The 23,548-nt window shown below is 41.7% G+C and overlaps 1 protein-coding gene across 1 annotated transcript in view; it reads right to left on the bottom strand.

The window, feature by feature from the left end:
- The window catches only part of LOC138279540 (synaptonemal complex protein 2-like), a 384,312-nt gene that overhangs the window by 232,751 nt on the left and 128,013 nt on the right, over window positions 1-23,548 (bottom strand). Inside the window, exon 5 of the mRNA XM_069219410.1 lies at window positions 3,515-3,628. Within this exon, the coding sequence (XP_069075511.1) occupies window positions 3,515-3,628 (114 nt within the window). The remainder of the gene's footprint in view (window positions 1-3,514; window positions 3,629-23,548) is intronic.

Here is a 23,548-nt window from a genome sequence, read left to right as displayed (position 1 = left end):
AGTTTAGTAAAAATACATTCTATAAAAAAATGTTTTAAAAACCCTAAAGAGACCAGCTATATGGCACACAAGCTCAAGAAATCTGTGGTCATGCATACATCTGTGCGAATAGGATGGATCTATTAAACTTCTACTCAGCAGTGATATGGGTCAACTGAAATGTCAAGTTTAATCTTAAAACATTAAGGTGGCCACTGTTAATTTTTCTTTGTTTAGGCAAGACTGGAACGGATAAATGATGGATGTGTAACTGTACTAGTGGATACCCTACACAAACATGCAGGTAAACCCACTGCAAATTAGAAGATGGATTGAAATATTTTGAGGAAAGGATTGACATGGTCAATAGTCTGGTTCGAGGTTAATGATCAGAAAATTCAAACTTAGTGATCAAAAACTGGAAGCACAACTGTCTGGGTCAAGATTGCATTTTTTTATTGGAAATATAAAGGCTCCTAAATTACTGGAGGTTACCATGCAATCATCATTACTTTCTCCAGTATGACAAAATGGTTATTAAAAATCAGAAAAAGTACCAAAATGAAACGGGTAACATCTGAAACTGATAATTCAAAGAAGATGTAATATGGATGAATTTAAAATATCAATGAAAAGTCACATTTAAATATGAGTTTACAAGAGTATTTTTGATAGGTCAACTTATTCATGTTACTAAATTCAGAAGCAGGATTCAGCAGTAAAATTGCCACTGTATTGGTTGTTTGGGGGGGAAATGAAATTCAACCCAAATTTAAGTTAAATTGTTATGCAGCTGTAAAGAAATGCCTCATTCTGCATGATCTCCCCCAGTTTTGGACTGATGCTGCTGTTTTTTTTACTTGGAATGCACTGAGGCCTGCTAACCAGACCTCAGAGCCGGTGTTCTGACCCTGAACAAAGTGCATGTTGAATTGGCTCACCCCCAATTAACATGTTAGCTTACTTATAAGTCCCTAGTATGTGGTACCAGGGCTAACAAGGGAATGTAAGTTAAAGTGTCCACCCAGGGCTGCAGCAAAGATAGTGCCTCCCTAAATGTAGCAAAGTACAACATGGCTCCAAGCCGGACACTGTAGGCTGGACAACTGTTAGTTCGACTTTGCCATTTAAACTTCCAGCAACAAACAATCATCTACTAATGATACATATACAAGTCACCCCTAACGAAGACCTATCAGTCCTAACACAAGGTGCTGTAAATTATTGAGTAGGACATATAATTTCATATATTCTCACAGTAAAATCCTCATGTTATTGTTTTTACTGGGGAAAGACCAGTGGCTCCATTGGCAAGCATAGGGCTACAGGATGACATTTCAGCCCTGCTGACTTCTGAAAGGGACTATTTAAGTTGGTACTTCAAGGTATCAACTATTGGTGGGCTCAAACCAGACTTGGTTCCCAATTTTGATTTAATGCCACTTTTAAGCAAAGGAAGTTGCCACTTTGGTGCCCAGTTATTCCAGGGGCCATTCACAGCTGCTGGCCACCAGAGAGCCTTCTGCCCTCCAGGGGAGGAGTGTGAACAACCCCCAAACAAACAGACAATAGAGGAGGCCTGATGCAGAGAGAGGAGTTACCTCTCCCTTACATGAAACCACAGTGTCTTAGCCCAAAATGTGCGCTTCAAAGAAGGAGACATCTTTGATGGGAAAATGGCAACCACACTCAAGAGAGGATGTTCCTTTGTTCAGATAGGCAGGCTGGCGGCACGAACAGAGAGGGGAAACCACTTTCCGAACTGTTTTTTTCATGGGCTTGTAACCAACATGTAGCCACACATCTAGGATGGCCTATCAAGGTCCCCACACCAAACGAGGGGTTCATACATCTTGAGTTTGTGCAGAACAGTGGACTCTGAAATAGCTAAGAGGCCACACACAGCCGGAAGTCCTTATAAGACAGGAGGGAATCTGGTAGCCCATTGGTGACTACATCATCCCGAGGGCTCTTTCTGGGCATAAATATGGCACCCTGGCACCCAGAATCGCAGATCATACATGGACTGGGGAGAGGAATGAAGAATGACTTCCCTGCTGACCTTTGGATCTATCAAGAGAGGCTACACCAACCTCTGGACTAAACCCTGAGCTGCAAAGAGGATTGTGCCTGCAGTGGCTGGCTCACGGAAAAGTCACTCTAGAGTCCCAGACATAACAGGTGAACACCAAAAGTCAGAGGGCTGACTCCCTGTTTCAACACTAGGACCATAAAAGCTAAAGTAGCAAGTTCTGGCCAGTTAGTAGCCACTTTCACTGAATCGCTGCTGACCGCTGACATGCAGCCAAGAAGACTACTCCTTCATGCTCAAAAGTTGCACCAGAGTCTGTCAGACCCAGGAGAGTCACCAGAATGCAGATTGGGCGCCAGACACCAGGCCTCACCAAAGGAAACAGCTAGATCTGCTGCATGCCCGAGACCAGGAGGCCAAGTCATAACTGGCCACCTGCTGGATTAAAGAGGATTTTGAGGGACAACAAATCTAGTGGCCAAAGTCACCCCACCTGCACCATGGAACAACCCCAGGAAGACCGTTGGCACAGCACCCAGAGCATCTTCACACATCCTCTATACTCACTACCAGGGCGGCTCCCTTGAGATCTATGGTGTGGAACTGGACTTGAGACTGCTTTGGTGACCAGAACTATCCAAATACTCATCGTCGTCTCCTCTGACTCTCTCCATGACAGAATTGGTCACGCAGCCCAAGCCGGAGTAGTCAAACACAACTGTTTGTAAAGTTTGAAAACTTTCTAAAACTTTTATTGACTAAGAAGTGGACACATTTTACTTAAAAATCTATATTTCTGGAACCCTCTGGTGGATGTTCTCTTTTTGGTAACTAAAAATTCATAAAAATAAAACTCATTTTATAGATTGGTGTTAGATTTGTGTTGAGGTGTGTAACACTGTTAGTCTGTTTGGTGCCTCTAAGTGCTATGGACTTGTGCCTTGTTTAAGCCTTGCTGCTCCAAGCCACAACTACCCGGGTTGGACTACAGTTCTTACAAATGAACCTGACTGGACTCAAAATGTTTTTGTAAGTGTATTCCATGGTGAGGTTACATATCCACACCACATAATACACCACAATCCTCAACAGCAGTATGAATGTTTAAAACTTTGAACATGTGTATGCGAGGGGTGCAGCTCAAATTGAAGTGCTGGAAAATAGATATTTGATCATTCACTCTGTCATTATATGGCAATCCTTACTTTATAATAAAATATTGCAAAATAAAGGTGTTCCCCACAAATCATAATGAACATACCTGTGTTTTGATGATGGTTGTTTTCATCATTTAAACCTCAGACAATACCTTTATATTTTTCTATAATAGGATAAGACTGTATGCCGGTTGAGTCCAGAGAATAAAAAATATATACTACAAACACAAACCGCAACAAACTGCAGCGATCAGCGTAAAAAACGAACCAGCAATTAATTTAACGGCTTTGGTACACACAACATAGCAATACATTACTGCATTTGAAACCGTTATTGTTGCTTTACCTTCTTTTGTCTTTTCTTCGGAACTAAAAAGTTTGCGTGGTTGCAAATTAATTTCTGGTGTCTGAGTATTTGTCAGGTCATCCCTAAGTGGTGAATATTTGTTCAAACTTCCACCTTGGAAGAAATGAAGGGATAAAATGAAAAAAAACATGAAAATTTGTATTCCTTCAAGAATGATACAGCCTGTCGACATACTAAAATAAAATCAGATCCTTATGGGCAACCAATGACACCTTAGCTTGCAAAGCCAGAACACCTCAGTTAATATATGAACTAAGATAAACACAAATCAGATTTTAAAACCTAAAAAAGGAAATGATTAACATGCAAAAGACTATATATATTAGTAGTCTGCCGGCTGAAAACTAGCTTTTTAGGGTCGAGCTGCATCGCATGCGCTTGCGTTTCGCTTGCAAGACGCTTTAGGAGTTAGAGAAGGGCTCGGAGCCCCGTCCACGTCACATCAGTGTCTTTCATTGGTTCGTGGGCTTGCCTGTTAAAATGTGCTTGATTTCATTAGTGTGTAGTGTGGTCATTTTTATGTATTCTTTGTGCATTTGCTTCAGGCGTTAGGCCTTTGTGCACTTTGCCCTGGATGTATTTTATTCCTTTGCTTGCAGTATAGAGCCTCTGTGCACTTTGCTCTAAATGCATTCTATTCAGCTTCGTACTGTTATTTTTCGAATAGCCATTTCTACGGACTTGTTTTATTTTTTATTTAACACTGTTTAGCCTACTTCAGCACTGGAGTTCAATAACACATTCTTGCTCACTCTGTGCTTCAGTCAAGGATACAGTCTGGTACATTGCCGATAGACGTGGTAGGAGTTTAGTCTTTGGATTGCAGATATACATTCTTGCGTAGGGACATTTTGTGATCACACTGACATGTTAGTTATAAAAACACTTCCTTGTCCTAATACACGCAAGAGGGAGATTCCGACCAGGGAACCACAACTAGACGCTGACTGCCCTGTTGCAGATGCTGAACCAGATCACAGGCCTTTGCTCAGGTATGAGGGTTGATGTCTTCTCGGGGAATCTGAAAGGCAAATTAGTAGGTTAACATGCTGTGCTCGAAATATAACTTACTGAGAGAGAATATAATCTATCAACACCATGATAGCGTTGTTTTTATGTTTCACTCTCATCATGACTATTTCAATCCTACTGTGTTGTATGGTTCTGGTTATTGCGGCTCATGCCTTATTATCTCAAATACAGTCGTTTTATTAAAAACAATCTATAAAACTTAAACTGCCTTTGTCATTTGTATATGAGATCATAGTGTAAATGAGAGAGCTGGTTGGGACCTGAGTGACCACGACTTCCCTGAGAAGTTCTAAAGATGTCATGTGCTCGGCTGCCCAATCATCCCTCCCCCTTGGGAGAGATGAGGCACTGCTAGTTAGCCGGAGCAAAACCGGATTGAAGGTGACAGAGGTCCTTCTAAGTGGGTCAGACTCAGTCCCCCACACCAGGAACGACCCTGTTAACTAGAAATCCAGTAGTCTCATTTAGGATAATGAGAGCCCACACAACAGTGAAAGGCATGCACACGTCATGCCTCTTCCGGTGTTAAGCACACCTCGAGGGCACCGGCCAACTACTGAAAACATACGAGGTTCATGTTTTCCGTATGATTTCTGCACAACTTTTTCTCATTATTTCGTAGGCAGTGCAATCTCGCTGGGCAGTAGTAGAGCGCTTTGCATGACATCGATCCTGTTCAATGGATTTTTGCACTTTTGCCAGTTATATGGATAATTGCAATTTTGGTGATGTTTCACTACGAGCGAACTTGTGTTTCCTTTTGTGTGTTCGCTTTGCGCTCATGATGGCCATTGGCTCGCTTGTGTGAAACTGTTTTACTTTTCAGTTTATGTGGCAAGAAAAGTCAGGTTAGGAGTTTACAACGCTAATAGTTTTAACTCGTTTCTCTTGCAACATGATCATCATCAATGTTGGCATGGTAACAAGTTATTATAGCCTAAATATAAAACCAGTATGTCAGATTTAAAAATACAAATTTGACCAACATGCTTTGGGAATGTGGACCGATAGCCAACTCGTTTATTTTGCAGTGAAAGTAAAACGTTTCAATAAAAATTGTGAAAAAAAGGTCAAGAAAAACAAAACACAATTATAGGGGATAATATGATATGGGACTGCGCATGGAATGAGGGAGTAATACAAGTTTGCATTGAATGAGGGAGTAATACAAGTTATGTAGTGTCTACGAGCATTTAACTGCTTTTTAGGTTGAGCATTCGAGACCTCTTGTATATACTTTAGTATATACTACTTTGTGGGCTTCAATTCCTCCCACTGCTTCTCATTAGTTTATGTCAGTGTCCTTTAAAAATCCCTGCTTCTAAGTGGTTAATCTTTGCCTATTTGTCCCACCTTCTCCTCTTTTGTCTACACCCATGGAGCATGCCCCCAGTACTTGCATCCTTCCACCTATTCCATTGTACAGTCTCTTTAGGGACTACTTTTCTCTTTCTCTAGGAGCATTTGACTCAAGCGCTAGATGTTTTAAGTCACTCCAGGTCAGTTTCTGTAAACAGGGCTATAAATCATGTTCTTATCTCGTAAGATTTGCTGTGCATTGAAAGATGGAAGTGAAATGCTGGAAGCGATTTCCAAGGGCGCCTGTCTGCCACCTCCCACACACACACTGCTGCTTTCAAGTACCGAACCACCCCTGCGGCCCCTGCTGTGCACACTGCAGTGCCTTCTGTGTTATCAATGCACTTCTTTTGCGGCACCAGCTCTGCAGGGGCTACATGCCCCATCGTGTCCAGCACTGACTCGCTTCCATGCTGACGTCACTGGCTGGCTGCTCTGGTGTTTTTTTAGCCCATGACACGCGGTGAGAACTGCAGAGAATGGTATGGCGTTACATGTGTGATTTTGTACGCCTATTATTCAAGGGCATGACTGACAAATTGCCTCTGTCCTGGCGTTAACAATTGCTCCAGAGAAAATGGCATTTATTTTCACGCTGGTGCAATAACAACGGAGAGATTTGAGCAAAGGTTTTGTAAATCAAGGCGGGGAGTTGTGTCAGGGAGGAAACATCTGTTTGCTGCCCGCAGAACAGGCAGGCCAGGTGGCCGAAAACAATGGGAGGCCTCTGCGAGTTGTGCACTTTATTTCCTCCTTGAGTGAAGGTAAGAGGTGCGCTGCCGAACTGGCCTCTCCTATCACCAAATCAGCTCATGCCCTGACGGGCCTCTGTGTCAGCAGACATGCACGGTGTAGTATGTGTGCCCCTTTCACTCCCACTTAACCCATAAGTGTATAAAAACAAACTATCTGAATGTTTGAGAAGTTGGCTACAGTGCTGCTGAACAAACAAGCACAGGAAACAGCGTGGGAAGTCAGAGAATTACCAGTATGGATGCTCTGCACTGCGAAGAAGAGAATCTGCCAGACTTATTTTGTTGCTATTTGTCAGTGCATGTTTCGTGCGGTCCGACAGGAGGACTTCAGTGAGGCTCAGTTAAAAGTTTCATGTCATAATGGCCACTAAACTGAAACTTCATGCCTGGCAAGTGGATTCATGTTGTGTGATCCCACCTGTCACTCCAGACTTTTCAGCCCCAGTGATTTATTTTCAGAGTTTATGGACTTGTGCCTTTAACAACAAAGTGAAACTACAAGGTCTGCAATGCAGAGCGCTGCACAGGGGACATTCAGGAATGGCTTAAGCTGTCATGCTTGGCATGATGGTCAGCTACCACCTAGCACAGTACATTCACTTTTAAAGCAGTGCAACTGAAGAGAACAGCAAATGATGCACGACAGACATTGCATTCTGCATTTAAGATTGATATTCATCGTCCAAACGTGAGCAAGGGCATCAATGATGGCATGCACTGCCAGTTCTCACTTAAGCAGTCCTCAATCGCAATCATTAAGACATGTTGCGCAGATGAATTTAGTAGCACACAAGAGGACAGAACCACCTTTTATTTCAGCTTACACCCTCTGTTCGCTCTTTCTGTTCATCCTATAGCAGCAGCACGGGTCCTTAGGAGGAACTTCAAAGGAAGGGAAACATGAATCTACAAATTCGGGCATGTAGCTCTCCACATTGTGTGATCTTGGGCAAATGCTGTACCTGTCTCTGCCTCTAAAATAATAGGGCGTAAACATATGAAGTGTTTAAAATGTGCCAAACACTGCAATATAGCCCACTGTACATATAAATGGGCATTGCTCTTCATTAAAAACAATGTAAGGGGGGGCTTTGCCCGGTAAAGTGAGGTTGAGAAGGATTTTCCGGTCCCACCAGGTTCGCATTTCCTCAGTGATTTTTTGCCCATTTTTTCTGCTGGTTGCAGATTTATGATGGTGACATTAACCATAGTCTCGTAAATCAACTTTCCCTCATGTCATTTCTCTCCCTCAAAGCTGCAGAACAGCAGCACTAATGGTACCTCGCAAAACTAGGGGACCCTGGCAGATTCTGATGTGAAAGAATACAGAATGTGCTTACTTAAAGATTCGACATTGCTGCACACATCCAACACGATCAACCTATATTTTTAGAAAGTTTTGTGGTTGACTCTTTGAAATGCGTCAAGGTTGGAAGGATACTTTAACATCACCTCAGCTTACAGCATGCATTTTGATTAGAACACATATATATGTAGAGTGTCACTTGCGCAAGAAGAACGTCCTCTATAGATTACTGATACTGTTTTTGATACCTGTCCTTCAAACTTCACAAAACAGAATCAAAAGTATCACCATAACATATTTGACTAAATTAGCATATCCCCATGCTCGAACAAATTTCAAACATGTTTCCAAAACGACCTAAACAAAGTTAAACCGTGCAATCCCCTAAATCTCTCAAGCAGAATGGAAGTTGGAAGTTCACTGGCTGGTAGCAAGTCACGTAGAAGGGCATGAAAAAAAAAAAAAGAAAATGTGGGAACCAGAAGTTTTAACCAAGCCTATCATCTTAAAATGACATCATTTGTGTATGCATGGTAAAACTTTGCCCTTCACATTCTGTTTTCTGGCCACTAAACACAGACCTGGTGTCAAATAAAGCTGCTTTTCCTTATGTGATATGCTATTGTCAGTGTTTTTTTTTTTCTTCTAAAATTAACCACCTTTTTCTGTGAGGTTGAAAGTGAAACTGATTCCCACTGGAAGTTCCAGAACATGTTTTCTGATGGCTATTAAGAACATAAAAATATGTCTTGATAGTTCTTTGTAACTGGAAATTTGGTTTTGGCAGGATAAACTGTACTCGCAGTGGAAACTCCAATACAGAGACCCTGCATCAATTTGAAAGACATAAGAAAGGAGTTAAAAAGAAAGAGCAACTCACTACAGTATGTCTGAAAGATTCATATAGCGCAAACTCGATCTGAGGAGCACATTACATGAGTATATACAAGTTTAGCAGTTGAAAAATATACAAACTGGTGTATTTTAAACAGACAAAAACACAGAAATCCTCAAAGCAGATCTCCCAGCACACCAGGAGAGACGATTCTACAATATTCACTGCACTCTGGTAACTTGCCCTATTAGGCTTTGCTGGGCATTTCTTTTAGAAAACATTTTGACCCATAACTCAGCCTGTGGTAGTCCTACAACAATGGGGACCACCATTAAACCGCTCAGCACAATGCTTCCCTTCTGTCTAGGTCATACTCTGGGCCCCTACGCTGTTAGAGGGAACGCCAAAATAGTAACCGCTCCCACCATTAAGCGTCTTTTTAAACTCTCACATGGCTAGGAGTAGTTTGTGGGTTTAAGGGCCTTGTTTGTAGTAGGCCTGCTGGACCCGAAAATGTGCATGGCACTATGCCCTCTATGGGCTAAATTCTAGAGGCTATTCTCGGCATTACAGTCAAGATACTACAATATTCGCTGCACTCGGAAACTCTCGCCCCATAGTGTTTACAAACATTTTTGCCCATAACTCACTGTGTGGTGGTCCTAGGACAATGGGACCACCATCAATACGGTCAGCACAAGTGATCTTTCTGTCTAAGTCATCCTTGGGTCCCCACACTAGGTTGGGCTGCACCAAATAATAATATAAACAAATATAATAAATAATAGCAATATTTTCATTTTTTGTGCAGAGTGAGGAAGTGCTTTAGTTATATGTAGGGCCACTGGAATTATGTGGAGGGAGAACCAAATTATGCTGCAGAGTTGACCAATTTATGTGGCAAGAAACGTCTAGTCATGCATTTACAATGCCAATAGCTCTAACTCAAGTAAATGCGAGACCTAGAAACACTAAAAGAAGGGGTAATGCGGAGTAAATGGCGCTCTATGTCCCACCAATTATCTAATGCTATGTAACGTTGCTGCTAAAGGAGAGCTTCCCCTACTAAAGCCCTACACGATAGCTAAATTATCCACATCAATCAGTCTTAGCAGCTTACGTTAAAAGTCTCAGACTCTAATACCCAACTAAATGTTGAAATTAAATATGAAACCTCTATTAAATTAAATAAGTAACACATTTTTATTCCTCTTATCACAACCCTCCTACTTATCACACATTTATATAATGTTCCAATTTACATAGAAAGACATTCCAAAACCTTGTTTAGTGAATTTATAGTCCCACATCCTATCAGTAAGATAAGGGTCCATAAAAAATTCGAGTGATGTTCCAATTCACATCAAACAATCCTCGTATTATCCTTTTCAAATTTCATTGGTCAAGTCCATTTTCTGATATTAAATCAGTTATATCATCCTTTATGCCAAGCCAACACGTGTTTCGTCTTAGGAGTACCTTTAGACTTCCGCAGGATTTCCTGAATAATATCTGCAATTTTGATGTGCTGCCCCTTTGTTTATCAAGTCAGTGATTTCATGTTGTCTTAACACTGAGGGTCGTGTGACTTTCTACACGCCATCGCGAATACGCTCTGCCAAATGCGAGACCTATTGCATTGCAAATGCTTGTTAACATTTGGGCTAGTGCTCCAGCGAGGTGGCACTAGCGCCATCTACCACGCAACCAGTAGGGCACAATGGTGCATCAACACCCTCATGGATGCATCAGACAAAGCCCTCATTGTTGGGGGGGGGGGTTAGGGGTATAAAATATTACTTGCAATGTCAAAAGCAACCAAAGTGCATACACCACCCTGGCACGAAATAATTTAGCACACTGCTTATAAAAAATAACATATACATGACGTAGTGCTTAATTTGTGGAAAAATAAGTGCCAGGGCCCAATGTATTTTCTTAGGAGGCTTCTGCTGCTTTTACTACCCACAGCCCCTGCCAGTTCTGCTAAATGCCAGTACCGATGCTGTCTGTATACCATCACACTCCTGCATATGTGACACTACGGACTATTCATGACCAATTATACCTGTAAGAAAAGCCGGGAGGGGCAAGCATTATTATTTTTCAGGTTTTTACTATGTTAAATCATCTGCTGAAACATAAAAATAGACAGATAACGCTAGCTCTGGCACATATTAAGCACTTTTATAACCCGATTTAATGGAGTTTTGGCGCTGCCGAATCAAAATCTACGTAATGGGAACAGAAGTACCAAGATGTTCCGACAAGTGGACAAAGGTATATATGTGAAAATGTCTTCCCTAATTAGTTCATTCATTCACGTGTAAATAGTTTTGGTCCTGGCTTCCATCTAAAAATGAATATTGTTCTATTCCATCTGGTTTCAGTATAAACAAGACGGCTGCAAGTTCACTCGCATTTGATTTATAACAGACTCCCTTTCAGACGCAGGAGAGAGCATGGTGTGATGACCTTCCTAAAAAAATACATCTATAGTATAATACAACATTGTGTTAACGTCAGAATGTTGCGGTTTGCCTCAACTCCCTTTGCGATGAGTTAGTGATAAAGCACTTTTCACTCCCTGGCTCACCTGTTCCACCTGGGAGCCCTTGGTGAGGACGGGAGGGCATCTTTCCTGTCTGTACCTTCAATGAATGCTGCGGTGTACTACTACAGTCTCAATTCTGCAAAATAGTTGGCTATCTCTCCCATCCAACGTCCATGACTTCAGTGGGCACTTGCTTCAATCTGCCATCGAGGACCATTCCTCCCATCTATTCTCAATAGGCAAGGAGGGACGTTCCTCTCTCCTGCTTAAATCTAAAGGAAGGTATAAGCAGGTCCACTGGAATTATATGATTTTGCGACTGGTGCATTTTAGGCAAATCGGGCCAGATGCACAAAGCCATTTTGCATTTCCTAACGGTCTGAATCGCTATTTAAGTCCGTTAAGAAACGCAAAATGGGCTTTTTTGATTTAGAAAGCCCTTTTAGTAATTGCAAATTGAGATTTCTATCCACTAGAAATCACAATTTGCGATCCCCTGAATAGGAAATTGTAAATAGGGATTACCTATTTGCGATGCCTAGTGAGATGTACAAAGCATTTCCTAAATGTATATTTGTCATTTAGGAAATGCAATTACCATCACCATTGGCTTCAAGTCTACGGAAACCATCTGCAATTTGAAAAAAGCCCCCCAAAATGCTTTTTTGAAAGCTCACACACACATGCCCATAGGGCATATGTGTGCTCTACATTTGCACCACTGTTTTTGGGGTGCACCAAGGGGTGGCTTTTGCCCATAGTCATCCTTGGTTTTACATTTCCCAAATTGGAAATTGCTATTTGGGAAATGCAAAACTGACCCATTATCTCAAATGGCATGGGATTTCTTATTTTGTGATTTCCTAATAGCGCTTCCTACATAAAAGGAATCGCTATCTTTGTACATAGCATTTTGCATTTCCTAAATAGCGATTTCTATGAAGTCTCTTTTTAGGAAACACAAAATTGCATTTTAGTACATCTGGTCCATCATCTAGAACATAACCTGCAGATTTTAACAGAATTTTTTTGTCTCACTCAATCGGATTGAACGGTACTGGAAACCTACTGACACATAATCCTGCACAGTGGAAGGCCATTTGCAAAGGTTGACCTTTCAGATGTTTATTGCTGTTTTCCGTTGTTCAACTGGTACTAATGGTGGGAAACCAGACAGTGTTACCATGTGTAACAATGGCAAAATAATGAAGCAATACTATTACAAAATATGCTGTATTGTGCCACATAATTTGCATTTTCCTGCAACATAATTTAGTTAGCACTGACACATAATTTGGCCTTCTCCTAAAACATAATTCCAGTGGCCCTGGTTGTAAGTTTACTATCTACCAACAGTGAATGTAAGGCCTGTTTGTCATAGGGACAGATGAGGAGCAAAGGGCAGTACCAACATAAGAACAGTCACTTTTGGGAAATTCACAGTGTCCCTAGTGCTGTTGCTTGCAAAGATTAGATAAGATGATCATTATTTTACTTGCGTTTCAAACGGCAACAGTGGCTGAGCTGTCAAGGCTTTTTAGAAGAGATTGTTAGGGGGCTGGGCTTATATACAATATATCACATGCATTATGACACACAAAGGCCAATGTTCAGCCAGGGTTATTTCTGTCAGGATTTCAGTCCAATAGCAAGTTGGGAACATGATCGTGGAGTCACTTGAGCAATGTAAAATCTTCTGAAAACCGCCATACACATTAGTATCACATCCTCAACCCCCATACAAATCACATAATGACCTGATTTAGGCAAGAATTGGACTGGAAACTCAAGATGATGAGCGGCATCTGAGAAACTACTAGACTCCTAACCTCCACTGGGGTGGGAACGTCAGAGTAGAATTCCACTTCAGGGTCAATAGTTGTAGAGCATATCTGGCCACAGTGCGTTCCTGGCTTTTTTTGCCTCAAAGATTCATGGTTGTATTAGCACTCCATGCCAACTTAGTTCATCCTTTTTACCCTGTGTCCCAACACTTGTTGTTTTCTCCCTTCCTAGCTCCCCTTATTGGATTAGACACTGGCCTTTGTCCCAGCTTCTATGGGCCATATGTACGAACACCTATTCCCATAGACACAGAATGGGTAAAACCTGTTGATACATCTGACCCTATGTTATTTATCTACCATCTGGCTTCTGCTGTTCAATCAGTTTCCAGGTATTTGACATCCTTGGGATCAGCGCTGGTATACTGGTCGATAACTGGCCTAATGACCATTTCCCACGCCTTGAATCAGGGTAATATAAGCATCCAGACAGTTAAATTAATTACACTGTGCAAGTTTATATTTTATGGATGTTCACTAACTTTCTGGTACTTATCTGTAACCAGACTAACTCCACCTCAGACCTGCAAGTCAGCTAGCTTATCTATTCAACAACCAAAGCCAGTCAAAAAAAGTCTTTCAAACATCTGTCCACCACAGAAAGTACTCCTGTGCCTTCTTTTCCTTTTCCCCATTTCCCTTTCTTTTTAGGTTGAGCGCACAAGCGCTTTGACCTGTAGTAAGTACAGTGGGCTTTTAACCACACCCTTCTCACGTCCATCACTTTAATTCATTCCAGGGCTTGTCTGCCAAAAAACACTTTATGTCATTGGTAAATGCTTTACATTTGTCCCGCCTTGAGGCTGTTTTTGTCACACCTTGCAGACTGCTCCAGTTACATGGATTATTGCACAATTGCCGATATACCTCAGCATGGGCGAACAATTTTTTTCTTTTGTCTCTCCCCATACCATGGCAGCACAAACAGGCAGAACAGCCTAAACTCACTCGGCGATATTAGAGTGCTGGTCACATAGTTCACAGCTTCCTAATCGGAGTCATTTCTTGTGGCTCCCCCCTTAAGACAAGTGAAATTGCTAAATGTTTTACGTAAAACAAAAATCCTCAAAGTTCTCCTGGGAGAATACTACAATATTCACTGCACTTGGGAAAAAGAGATGTATAATGCTTCGTAATCATTCCTTTCCACAACATTTTTTGCCCTTACCTCAGCTTGCGGTGGTCCTAGGACAATAGGACCACACCAAAACATTCAGCAAGACACACTCTTTCTGTTTAGATCATATCTGGGTCCCCACACTAGGTTATTTAGGGATCCCAAAATAATAACCCCTCCCACCTTTCTGTCCCTTTTTAAGCAATCTTACAGCTGGCATTTTTTTTTTTTATAGTTTGGAGTAGTTAGTGTTCAATGCAGTAGGCCTGCAAGTCCTGAAAATATGTAATGTACTATATTCTCTAGGGGTGAAATATATGATTGTATTGCACTGCTTTCTTCCATTTTGTTTTCATCTGGTTATGCCCTCTAGGGACTAGCCATACAGGTACATGACCATTTTTCTTACACATGATATTTGTAATGTGGTGTTCTCTAGAGGCTGGTCCGAGAATTACAGTCAACATACTATAATAATGGCTGCAGTGGGTCACCCATAATGCTTTACAGGGCATTCTTTTACAAAACATTTTTGCTCATGACTCAACCTGTGGTCCTGGGACAATGGTACCACCTTCAAAATGTTCACCACAATCTACTATTTCTCTCTAGATCATCCCTGGGTCGCTACACTAGGTTAGTGGGGATCCTAAAATAATAACCCCTCTCACCACTTAATGTCTTTTTAACCTCTCTCATGGATGTAACATTTGTTTTATACCTGCTATTAATTTGTGTTTTAAGGGTCTTGTTTGTAATACCATTGCAGTAGGCCTGTCACCCCTGAAAATGTGTAATACAAGATGTTCTCTAGGGGCTAAATATATGATTACACTGCATTACTTTTGGTAATTTTTTTCAATGTGGTTATGTCCCACCGGAGCCAAATATACGGTTATATGACCATGTTTCTTACAAATGCTATTTTCATTGTGGTGTTCTCTACAGGCTGTTGTGAGCACTAGTCTAATGCCAAAAGTTTATTTCTGATAAAGGGTTTTATTGAGTTTATGTGATGATTGTATATGTTTTATCATTCTCTCCTTATTGCAATTAAGACTATGATTCAGGCCAACTTAACATCCTTATTACCCTATAGGGTATATTTAGGAGCTTAGCACTGCCATAGCATAATTATTTTTGATGCTAAGGCAGTGCTAAAGTGACTTTTCCATCACACCATACTTACAAAGTGGCACAATGCATGCACTACGCCACTTTGTAAACCCTTGCACCACATTATGCATGCACCAGGCATAATGTGTGCAAGGGAGCGTTCTCGCGCTAGGAGGCCCCCAAAAATGGCGCAGTGAAATTTAAAAGATTTCACTGCACCATTTTTGGCATCATTTTAAGCGCCTGCTCAGAGCAGGCATTAAAATCACACTCTCAGTAACCGATGGGCCACTTTGCTGCACTAGCGTAAAAGTTTTTGATGCTAGTATATCAAAGCGCCACAATACCGTAAAAATTTTAACATTATTGTGCTAACGACCGCCATGGTACGCTGTATTAGTAATATAGCACAATCATGGTGCCGGTAGGGGCGGCAAGAGAAGTGGCACATGATAGCAGATGAGTTACTTTTTCTTAAATATGGGCCTAGGACTGTTTGAACATTCTTGATATATTTGGGTGACCCTTCTAGTTTATTTCTCCTGTTACTCTGTGGCTATCTTGTGTCTTTTTTTGGGAATTGTGCTAGCCAGCCAGCAACTCTGATGGTGGGGTGGTGAAAATGGTATTGTAATGGAATTAGCATGGCAGATTTAAATTAGGATGCTAAATGGCAGCATTTTCATTTTCGATAGAGGAAGAAGGTAAGTGGAAGTGTTATAGTTATATGCAGGGCCACTGGAATTATGTGGAAGGAAAAGACCAAATTGTGAGGCAGGGTTGACCAATTTATGTGGCACGAAAAGTCCAACTATGTATTTACAACGCCAATAGCTCTAACTTAAGCAAATGTGAGGCCAGTTGCATTGCAAATGCTTGTTACTACACTGTGAGGGCATAGTATCCAGGTTTGCCGGAGCACAGCTGTGGACGTTTAATTCATCTTGTAGAGCTTAACATTCCAAGTTGGTAATTTAGACCATTACATCTTCGTCATTTCTCTGTGGCCAACAAGCCTTTTCTCGATGTTGTGCTCTGACTAATGCACTGCTTATGAAGGGGATAGATGCACCCTTTTCAGCATACCGAAAGTGTACCAAGATTCTTGTCGGTTTCCAGATTCAGACTGTCAGTGCAAACTCCTTGTTTTGTTCAGCGCAGAGCCCAGCAGCAGTAACACATGCATGTGTCATGCTGGTACAGAGCCTCTTAATGCAAAGGTGCATTCTGCAGGTGTGGACATGATAAACCTTCCAATATAAGAAGCAAAACCACCACAAAGGACGAGTCCGCATGTTTGATGTTTCATAATCCTAAAGCCTCTGCAAACCTGATAGGTTTGGGTTTAGGATTTATCAGCCTTGTCCTGCTGGCAGTGGCTCTGCAGGTTCTTCAGACTACATCAGGAGATTCAAATATTAAAGGCGTTACTGTTTTGGTGCCTTTGACCATTCATGTTCTAATGAACATGGAGCATCCAACACCCTCTCAGGAGAATGGGGCAGACATACCTGACTCACGAGTAGAGTCTCAGGTGTGTCTGCCACATTGCCCTGAGAGGGTGACTGGATACTGCATGTTCACTAGAACACAAATTTGTTTGATGTGACTCATTACCTTTCTAACTTATGACCACATTTCTTGCCTGATGTTCTTTAGTGCACCATCAAGGGACCTGGTGGGAGTCATTGCTCTTCAGGGAATAATTACCATTGGCTGTGTTTGAGAGAGCAGCCTGTACTTTTCTATTCTGGTAGTTTTACGGATTTCTTCAGTGCCGACTGCTTAGGGACACTCACTTGCATCACAACAAGACTTGCATGTTTTTCTGTCTGGTCTGCATGGAGCGGGGCTGTCGACTCAGTCGGAAACGCACCTCAGACCTAATGCTTTGCTATAGTGGTCAATTCCTGATTCAAAGAGACCAACTTCTGAAATAATGGGATGGTGGCTTGTGATTAATTTTTTTATCTCGAACAATACCTATAGGCATACACAAAAAGCTGACACTACCACCTTTGATAGTTATAGCTTACTTTTGTGAATGTTTATTTCTCTGTACTGAAATTGGCTTGGCTGGCATATGTCTGTCCAAGGAATTACTGCAAACACGTTGGCATTGTGAGAAAGTGGACTATTAGAAGATGTGTATGGTAGTTGACCAAATGCAATATCAGCACTATTCTTGTTAGGGCCAGTAAAGGTTTCATTAATTTAAACGTGAGCAAAGCCCCTGGTAGTTTTGGCACACAGCAGATAGGTTTCACTTAGGAAAAATTGTACAGCATTTGGAAGTACCAAAACAGATAATCCTAAAGTATTACAATAAAATACCACACCAATTGATTAAAATACAGAATATTTTAATGAACAAAATGAGACCAAAACAACAAAAATCCAATACGCAGAATCAGAGATATGATTTGCTGAAGTTTGAATGAAGCTTTAGTGGCAAAAAGCACAAAGCGCCAAAGGCAGGCGACTGATTGTGCTAGACCAGGTCAAAGTAAAAAGTTAAGGAGGACTGAAATGGAGCACATGTCAGATACAGAGTGGAGTCAGGACACACTACTGCAGATACCACCAGCAGGGTCCACAGAAGATCCAGTTGGAAGGGTCACGTAGGTTCTCATTAGGGTAATGAGGCTACTGAATTTGGGCAGTAGGATTGCCTAGGTTGTGTGGTACTGAGTACAATTTCACACCCGGTGACACATGACGGCCTAATCCGGGGTTTCCGGCTAACTAGCAATACACCGTCTCTGACCAAGATGATTTTGGCAACCGAGCTCATGGTAAGATAGACTCCCCAGGAAATCGTGGTACATCAGATCTCATCACTTTCTCTCAGTTACCAGGATCTCACTCACGCAAATACAACAGAGGCAGAATATACTTCAATAAGCATTTATTAAAATATCTGCATCTTAGATAAAAGCAGGTGCATAGCAATAACGAGGATAATGAAAAACAATAGGAGCAGGCATGTGACTAAAAATGTAAAACACAAAAACAATCCTACCATGATGTCTAAACAGGGGAGTTGATTTAAAACCTCTCAACTACGCTAAGTATGAGCACAGCATACTAAGCCTAATCTCCCCCTGGGAGAACATTATACCTCATAACTGAAGAAGAGGCCTGAAGTCTAGAGAGACACCGTCCCCATCCAGTTCAGGGCTCGGTCGTGTAAGCAAGTCGCTGTACAGAGGCTTGCAGAAATCAGCATACAGTCGCGGTCATCTGACTGGAATCTCCCTCTAACGTGTCTGGGACTAAAGGGTGTTTTATAATACAGCTGACATTCTAAGAAATGGTCCCCACGTATGAGTATGTTATTTTCTGTGAATGCAGAGGAGACAGCATACCACGTTTGTCAGCAAACCTATCTGACTGTAGCCTTGGAGAAAGCACAAAGTGAGCTACATGTCCTACTAAGAACACAATGCTTTCCTAGGCGAAAGAACAAGAAGATAGAGAGAAATAAAACAGCACCGCAAATTAAGCTATTGGTAGAAAAACAAAGCAATGCTGTGTAAAATGTAATAGGGTGAAATTGCAAAGTGGCAGGCCTACTTAGCTAAAACAACATGTCTAATCCCTAACTAAATTAGCCATACAACACTATCCCCTTACCGGTCAAAGGTGGTTCAAAGCTAATGCAGATATAAAACTCTAAACTAAAATATCAACCCAAAGCATTACTTATGACAAGTTCAGTGAACACAAGCCATAGGACAGGACAATAAAAAACAAACGCTACGTGGCATGTGGAACCAAATTTCAAAAGTCAAAGTCATTTTGGACATTGCCAATCGTATTCAGGACAATGGAAGCCAGGAGATGGTCAACTTCAGCAGGTGACAAAATATAGAAGTCATGTCCAGGGAAGACCACAAACCACAAGTGTTCCAAAGCCTGAGCCTCAGCCGAGGCAGCAGCATTCCGTGTCATGCCCACTGTACAGTTAACAGTCGCCGAATTCACAAAGGGCAGCTGCTTCCCGTAGTAAGCGCACCCTCAACGTACATGTCTGACAGTGAGCTCTCATCGAGAACATCAGCAGATCAGCATCCAATGAAAGTAAACGCTGCGTAGAAAGACAGACTTCCAGTGCACATTCAAAAAGACACCAGAGGCATCGAAACATAGGCTGCACACAATCCAAAACTGGTCCAAAGACCAGTCACACTCCAGCTGTTGCAGGAGAGGTGCTCCGAAATACTGCATCATGTGTTCTCGACACAGTTGTGCTAGTGGTAGCACTTTCAGTCCTCCTTGCTGTGAAGGGACAGCCATTGCGCAGAAAAAGTAGCAAAAGCAGAATGCGACCAAATAAAGCCAAAGTGATCGGGAATCCCCCGAAAACACTTGAAAAAAGTGAATGTATGGCTGAAGGTATTAAGCCAAATATAGAGGAGAAGGAGTTAATGAAACCAGAACCAACATCCTTAAAAAAGTGGCCGATTCCATTAGTACTAGACGCATTGAATATTTGTCCCAAAAGTTCACCAAACTGTCTCGGAAAGTTGGTATTTAAAAGGGACTGAATCTCCGCCGATGACCTCGCAACTTGAAGAGCACAAGTCTTGCGGGCAGATGTAAGCACCATATGTTTTTGAAACAATAAGGCCTTTAGTTTGCTCAAGTTGTCAAAATTAACATCAGAAGTAGAAATATGGGGCCAGATGTCTGTTACTCCTTTGAATTGTGTATATTGGGGGGGGGGGGGGGGTGGAGAAATTACTTTCCCGCAGTATGTAATAATTTTGGAGACGCAAACAACGTAAGGTATTCCGGCTCGCAATCCACAACATCCCTCACTGTTAGGGACGACATAGCTGCCATTGGAAAGCACCTGGAACGCAGGACTAATTAAGAATACCAAGGCTCCCTACAGATAACATGCTAAATTCACCACGGAGGCATTGCATGCCCCGTGCAAGGGCCACTGTTTACAACCGATCTAATGACTCACAGAAGTCTTGCGTTCGCTGCCGCTGAGAAAGACCTTTCATGCCACAGAAATTTGCATGAAAAGGGTAGCTCCCACATCTCGTGTATGTAATCATTTTCCAGCCTTTCTTATCTGCCTACAGGAATGTGTTTTAAGCAGGATGTGAACTGAAGTGTTGAAATAGGCAGATTAATATTCCCATGTATTAGCCGTTCAGATGGTACCTCAGCCACAGTAAAAGGCAACTTTTCTAATTTCTCTATTCTCAACGTGATTTATGTTGCTTTCTTCTTAGACATCATTTGTTCATGTTGCGTTAAATTAAATGCTGAAAAAATCTCCCTTGCGCTCACATGTTGCCAGGGGACGCGATCTGCCTTCAATGTTTGTAGTGTCAAAACCTAAGTGCATCATGGATAGCAGCTGACTTTGTCTATATTGCAGAAACATCACTCTGTACTACATTTATTGCAGATAATATAATATTATTTAGGGTGTAAGTGTGGTTGGACAAAGTGTTAATTCCATTATCTACAACAGCTAATGCTTCCGTAACTTGTCCTGATCCATTTGCCTTAACCGAGCAGTGGCTTCTGGGTGGGAAAGTTTCCAAATTTCATTGCATGTCTCATATATGAAGCGTTTTCTGTGCTGTCTTCGGGGACCTAACAGGAAATCCTGTAAATCTGTGTTATTGGACAGGAGACCAAGATGTTCTTTAACAGCATCTAGTGAGGAGACCTTCATCCATTGCTGGCATAGTTTCCCTACACTATACATTGTCACAATACCCAAGTACTCTGAGGATATATAGCGAAGGTCTGGCCTAGTTTACTAGTAATATGGTGAACCCCCAACTGGAAGCAATAGCAGTAAATATGAGCAGCCCTCTTACTGCACGTTTACAAAATGCCTATGGCACCCATTGGTATCTACAGACCACAATAAACACCCGCCAGGATGTGATAATGACGTGTTAGATGTTCCATTTTGTACCCATTCATTAAGCTGGTCTTCAGATGCATCTATATATTTTTTTGCAGGGACGGGAATACTGGGCGCATTTAGTTCTTTAATGTTTGCTAACCCTAAACAGCTTGTTTGGTGTACTGTTTCATTTAAGAATATCATCTGAACAGGAATCATGCAAGCTTTAAATAATGCTTCTATACCTCTAATTTGACAATTTCTTGTTCCCAACACACTTTTCAAATCAATTGAATTATCCAATGTCCATAACCTTCTATGGCTAATCGGGATACAAAGGAATCAGAATACATCCATTTTGTATCAGTCAATAATACATGCAAATCTTCCATCACTGGCAAATTCAAATAATTTGACTCAGCATTCCTGACACTGTGTCCTGAAAAATATGCAAACTTTCAGTACATGTTTTTGAGCTGCCTATTGGCAGAATCGGCAGTGTTCCCATTGTGCATATTTCAAAATGGTTTTCGGGGTACTAGCTCTGTGAATGAAATGATGTCCATAATGAATATAACAGAACATATCTCCATAATTTACTTTAAATTGGTACACATCCTCATATTCAAAAACTGTGTAATATTGTAGATCAGACATCATAGTATCATCTGTTTTTACATCCCAATTAACAGAAATCACTCTGGGTGTATTGAGATCAGTCTATGAAAGTTTGAACACATAAGGAATTTGAATGATCTCTGTAGGACTATGTATGTCAAATAAGACTTTATCCCATACAATCCCATTGGGAATTGGCACTGCTGTAATATTCACCAGGGACAAGTCTCTACATATTTTATGTGAAGAAAAATGTGTTTTTTAAATCTTCATCCACCAGTTCAACTGTAGAGCGATAAGGAAGGTTATGACCATGTATCTGAAGAAATAAAACAATGACAAACCCAATCCAAAGAAGCAAGGCAACAACAATCAGCGATAACCATAAATAGTTCCAAGGACGAATGAGATAGTTAATTTTTTGCCAATTTATTAGCTTACATGCTCTTGACAATTCAGTCATAGTTGAGGCGGATGGGTCCAAAGAAAAGTCGTCAACATTGACAAAGTAACCATCATCTGAACAAACAAATGCTGGAGGTGTATTTGGAGGGGGAGAAACTGCTGTAGATTCCCTCAGTGGTGTATAGTATGTTACAACATCTGTTTGTGTTGAAGTTGGAGAAGGCTGCTCTATATCAGCAGGACTCCATGAAGTAGTAGTTGTCAGTGGAACCAATGAAAGCTAATTTTCCACCCTTGCCAAGCTCGGAGAGATATCAGCGTTGCTGTTGAAAATCTGCAGAGGAACAAACTAGTCTGTAGTGGGAGGGATTCGGGCACTACTCAGGAGTCCTCTAGGTCTGCTGTGCAGGATCGGCCACATGGTGTAAGTTTGACATTATCAATGGGGACAAAGCGATTCTCTTTCGAACCAGGCAGCGGTGGTAGTATGACAGTTCTGGGACCGTGTATTCCCAGGACTGGGACCAGTGCACGATAGGACCGAACTCCTATTTCGCAGCAATCTTTTCACGTACTAGATCCCCCAGCTTGGGAATCCAGCCGGTAGATGTTACTGGTACATCCATAATTCCAGAGGAGGCAACACTGGCAGACGTGTTGTCATCACTGAATTGTTTCTAACTCCTGGAAGACAGTGACACATTCACTTATGTCAAAAGGGATATCTGCGCCTCCATGCCAGGAGGATCAAGAACTGGAACATACATTTGAGTTTCAAACAGGCACTCGTATGAAGTACACCCCCCGTAGGGACCTTCTAGGCAGATTATTAAGTGCTCTCTGAACTCCATTCAGGTGTGTAAGCCAACTACGACATGTGCCTAGTACTCTTGCTGTTAAGGATTGCTTTAGATCACAGTTTTGTTGCTCCACGGCACTATTTCCCTTGGGATGAAATGGAGACGAGTAATGCAGTTGGACCCCTAACCAAGCCATGGTATCCCTGTAAGCCTTTGAGGTAAAAGCAGGGCCCTGGTCCAAATGGAAAGCCCCAACAGCATATGTACTGACAAAGACTTGCAAATCTTTAACAACAGTTCGGGCGTCAGCTGAGCATTGTGGCCAACCCATAGAGATCTGAAGCCTGAGTGTACAGTGACTAGAATGTATTTTTATGCACTGTCTGGT

The sequence above is a fragment of the Pleurodeles waltl genome, chromosome 2_2 (genome assembly GCF_031143425.1).
Source record: "Pleurodeles waltl isolate 20211129_DDA chromosome 2_2, aPleWal1.hap1.20221129, whole genome shotgun sequence".
Taxonomy (NCBI): domain Eukaryota; kingdom Metazoa; phylum Chordata; class Amphibia; order Caudata; family Salamandridae; genus Pleurodeles; species Pleurodeles waltl.
Note: the sequence above shows the minus strand (reverse complement) of the source record. Positions and strands in the feature narration are given on the sequence as shown.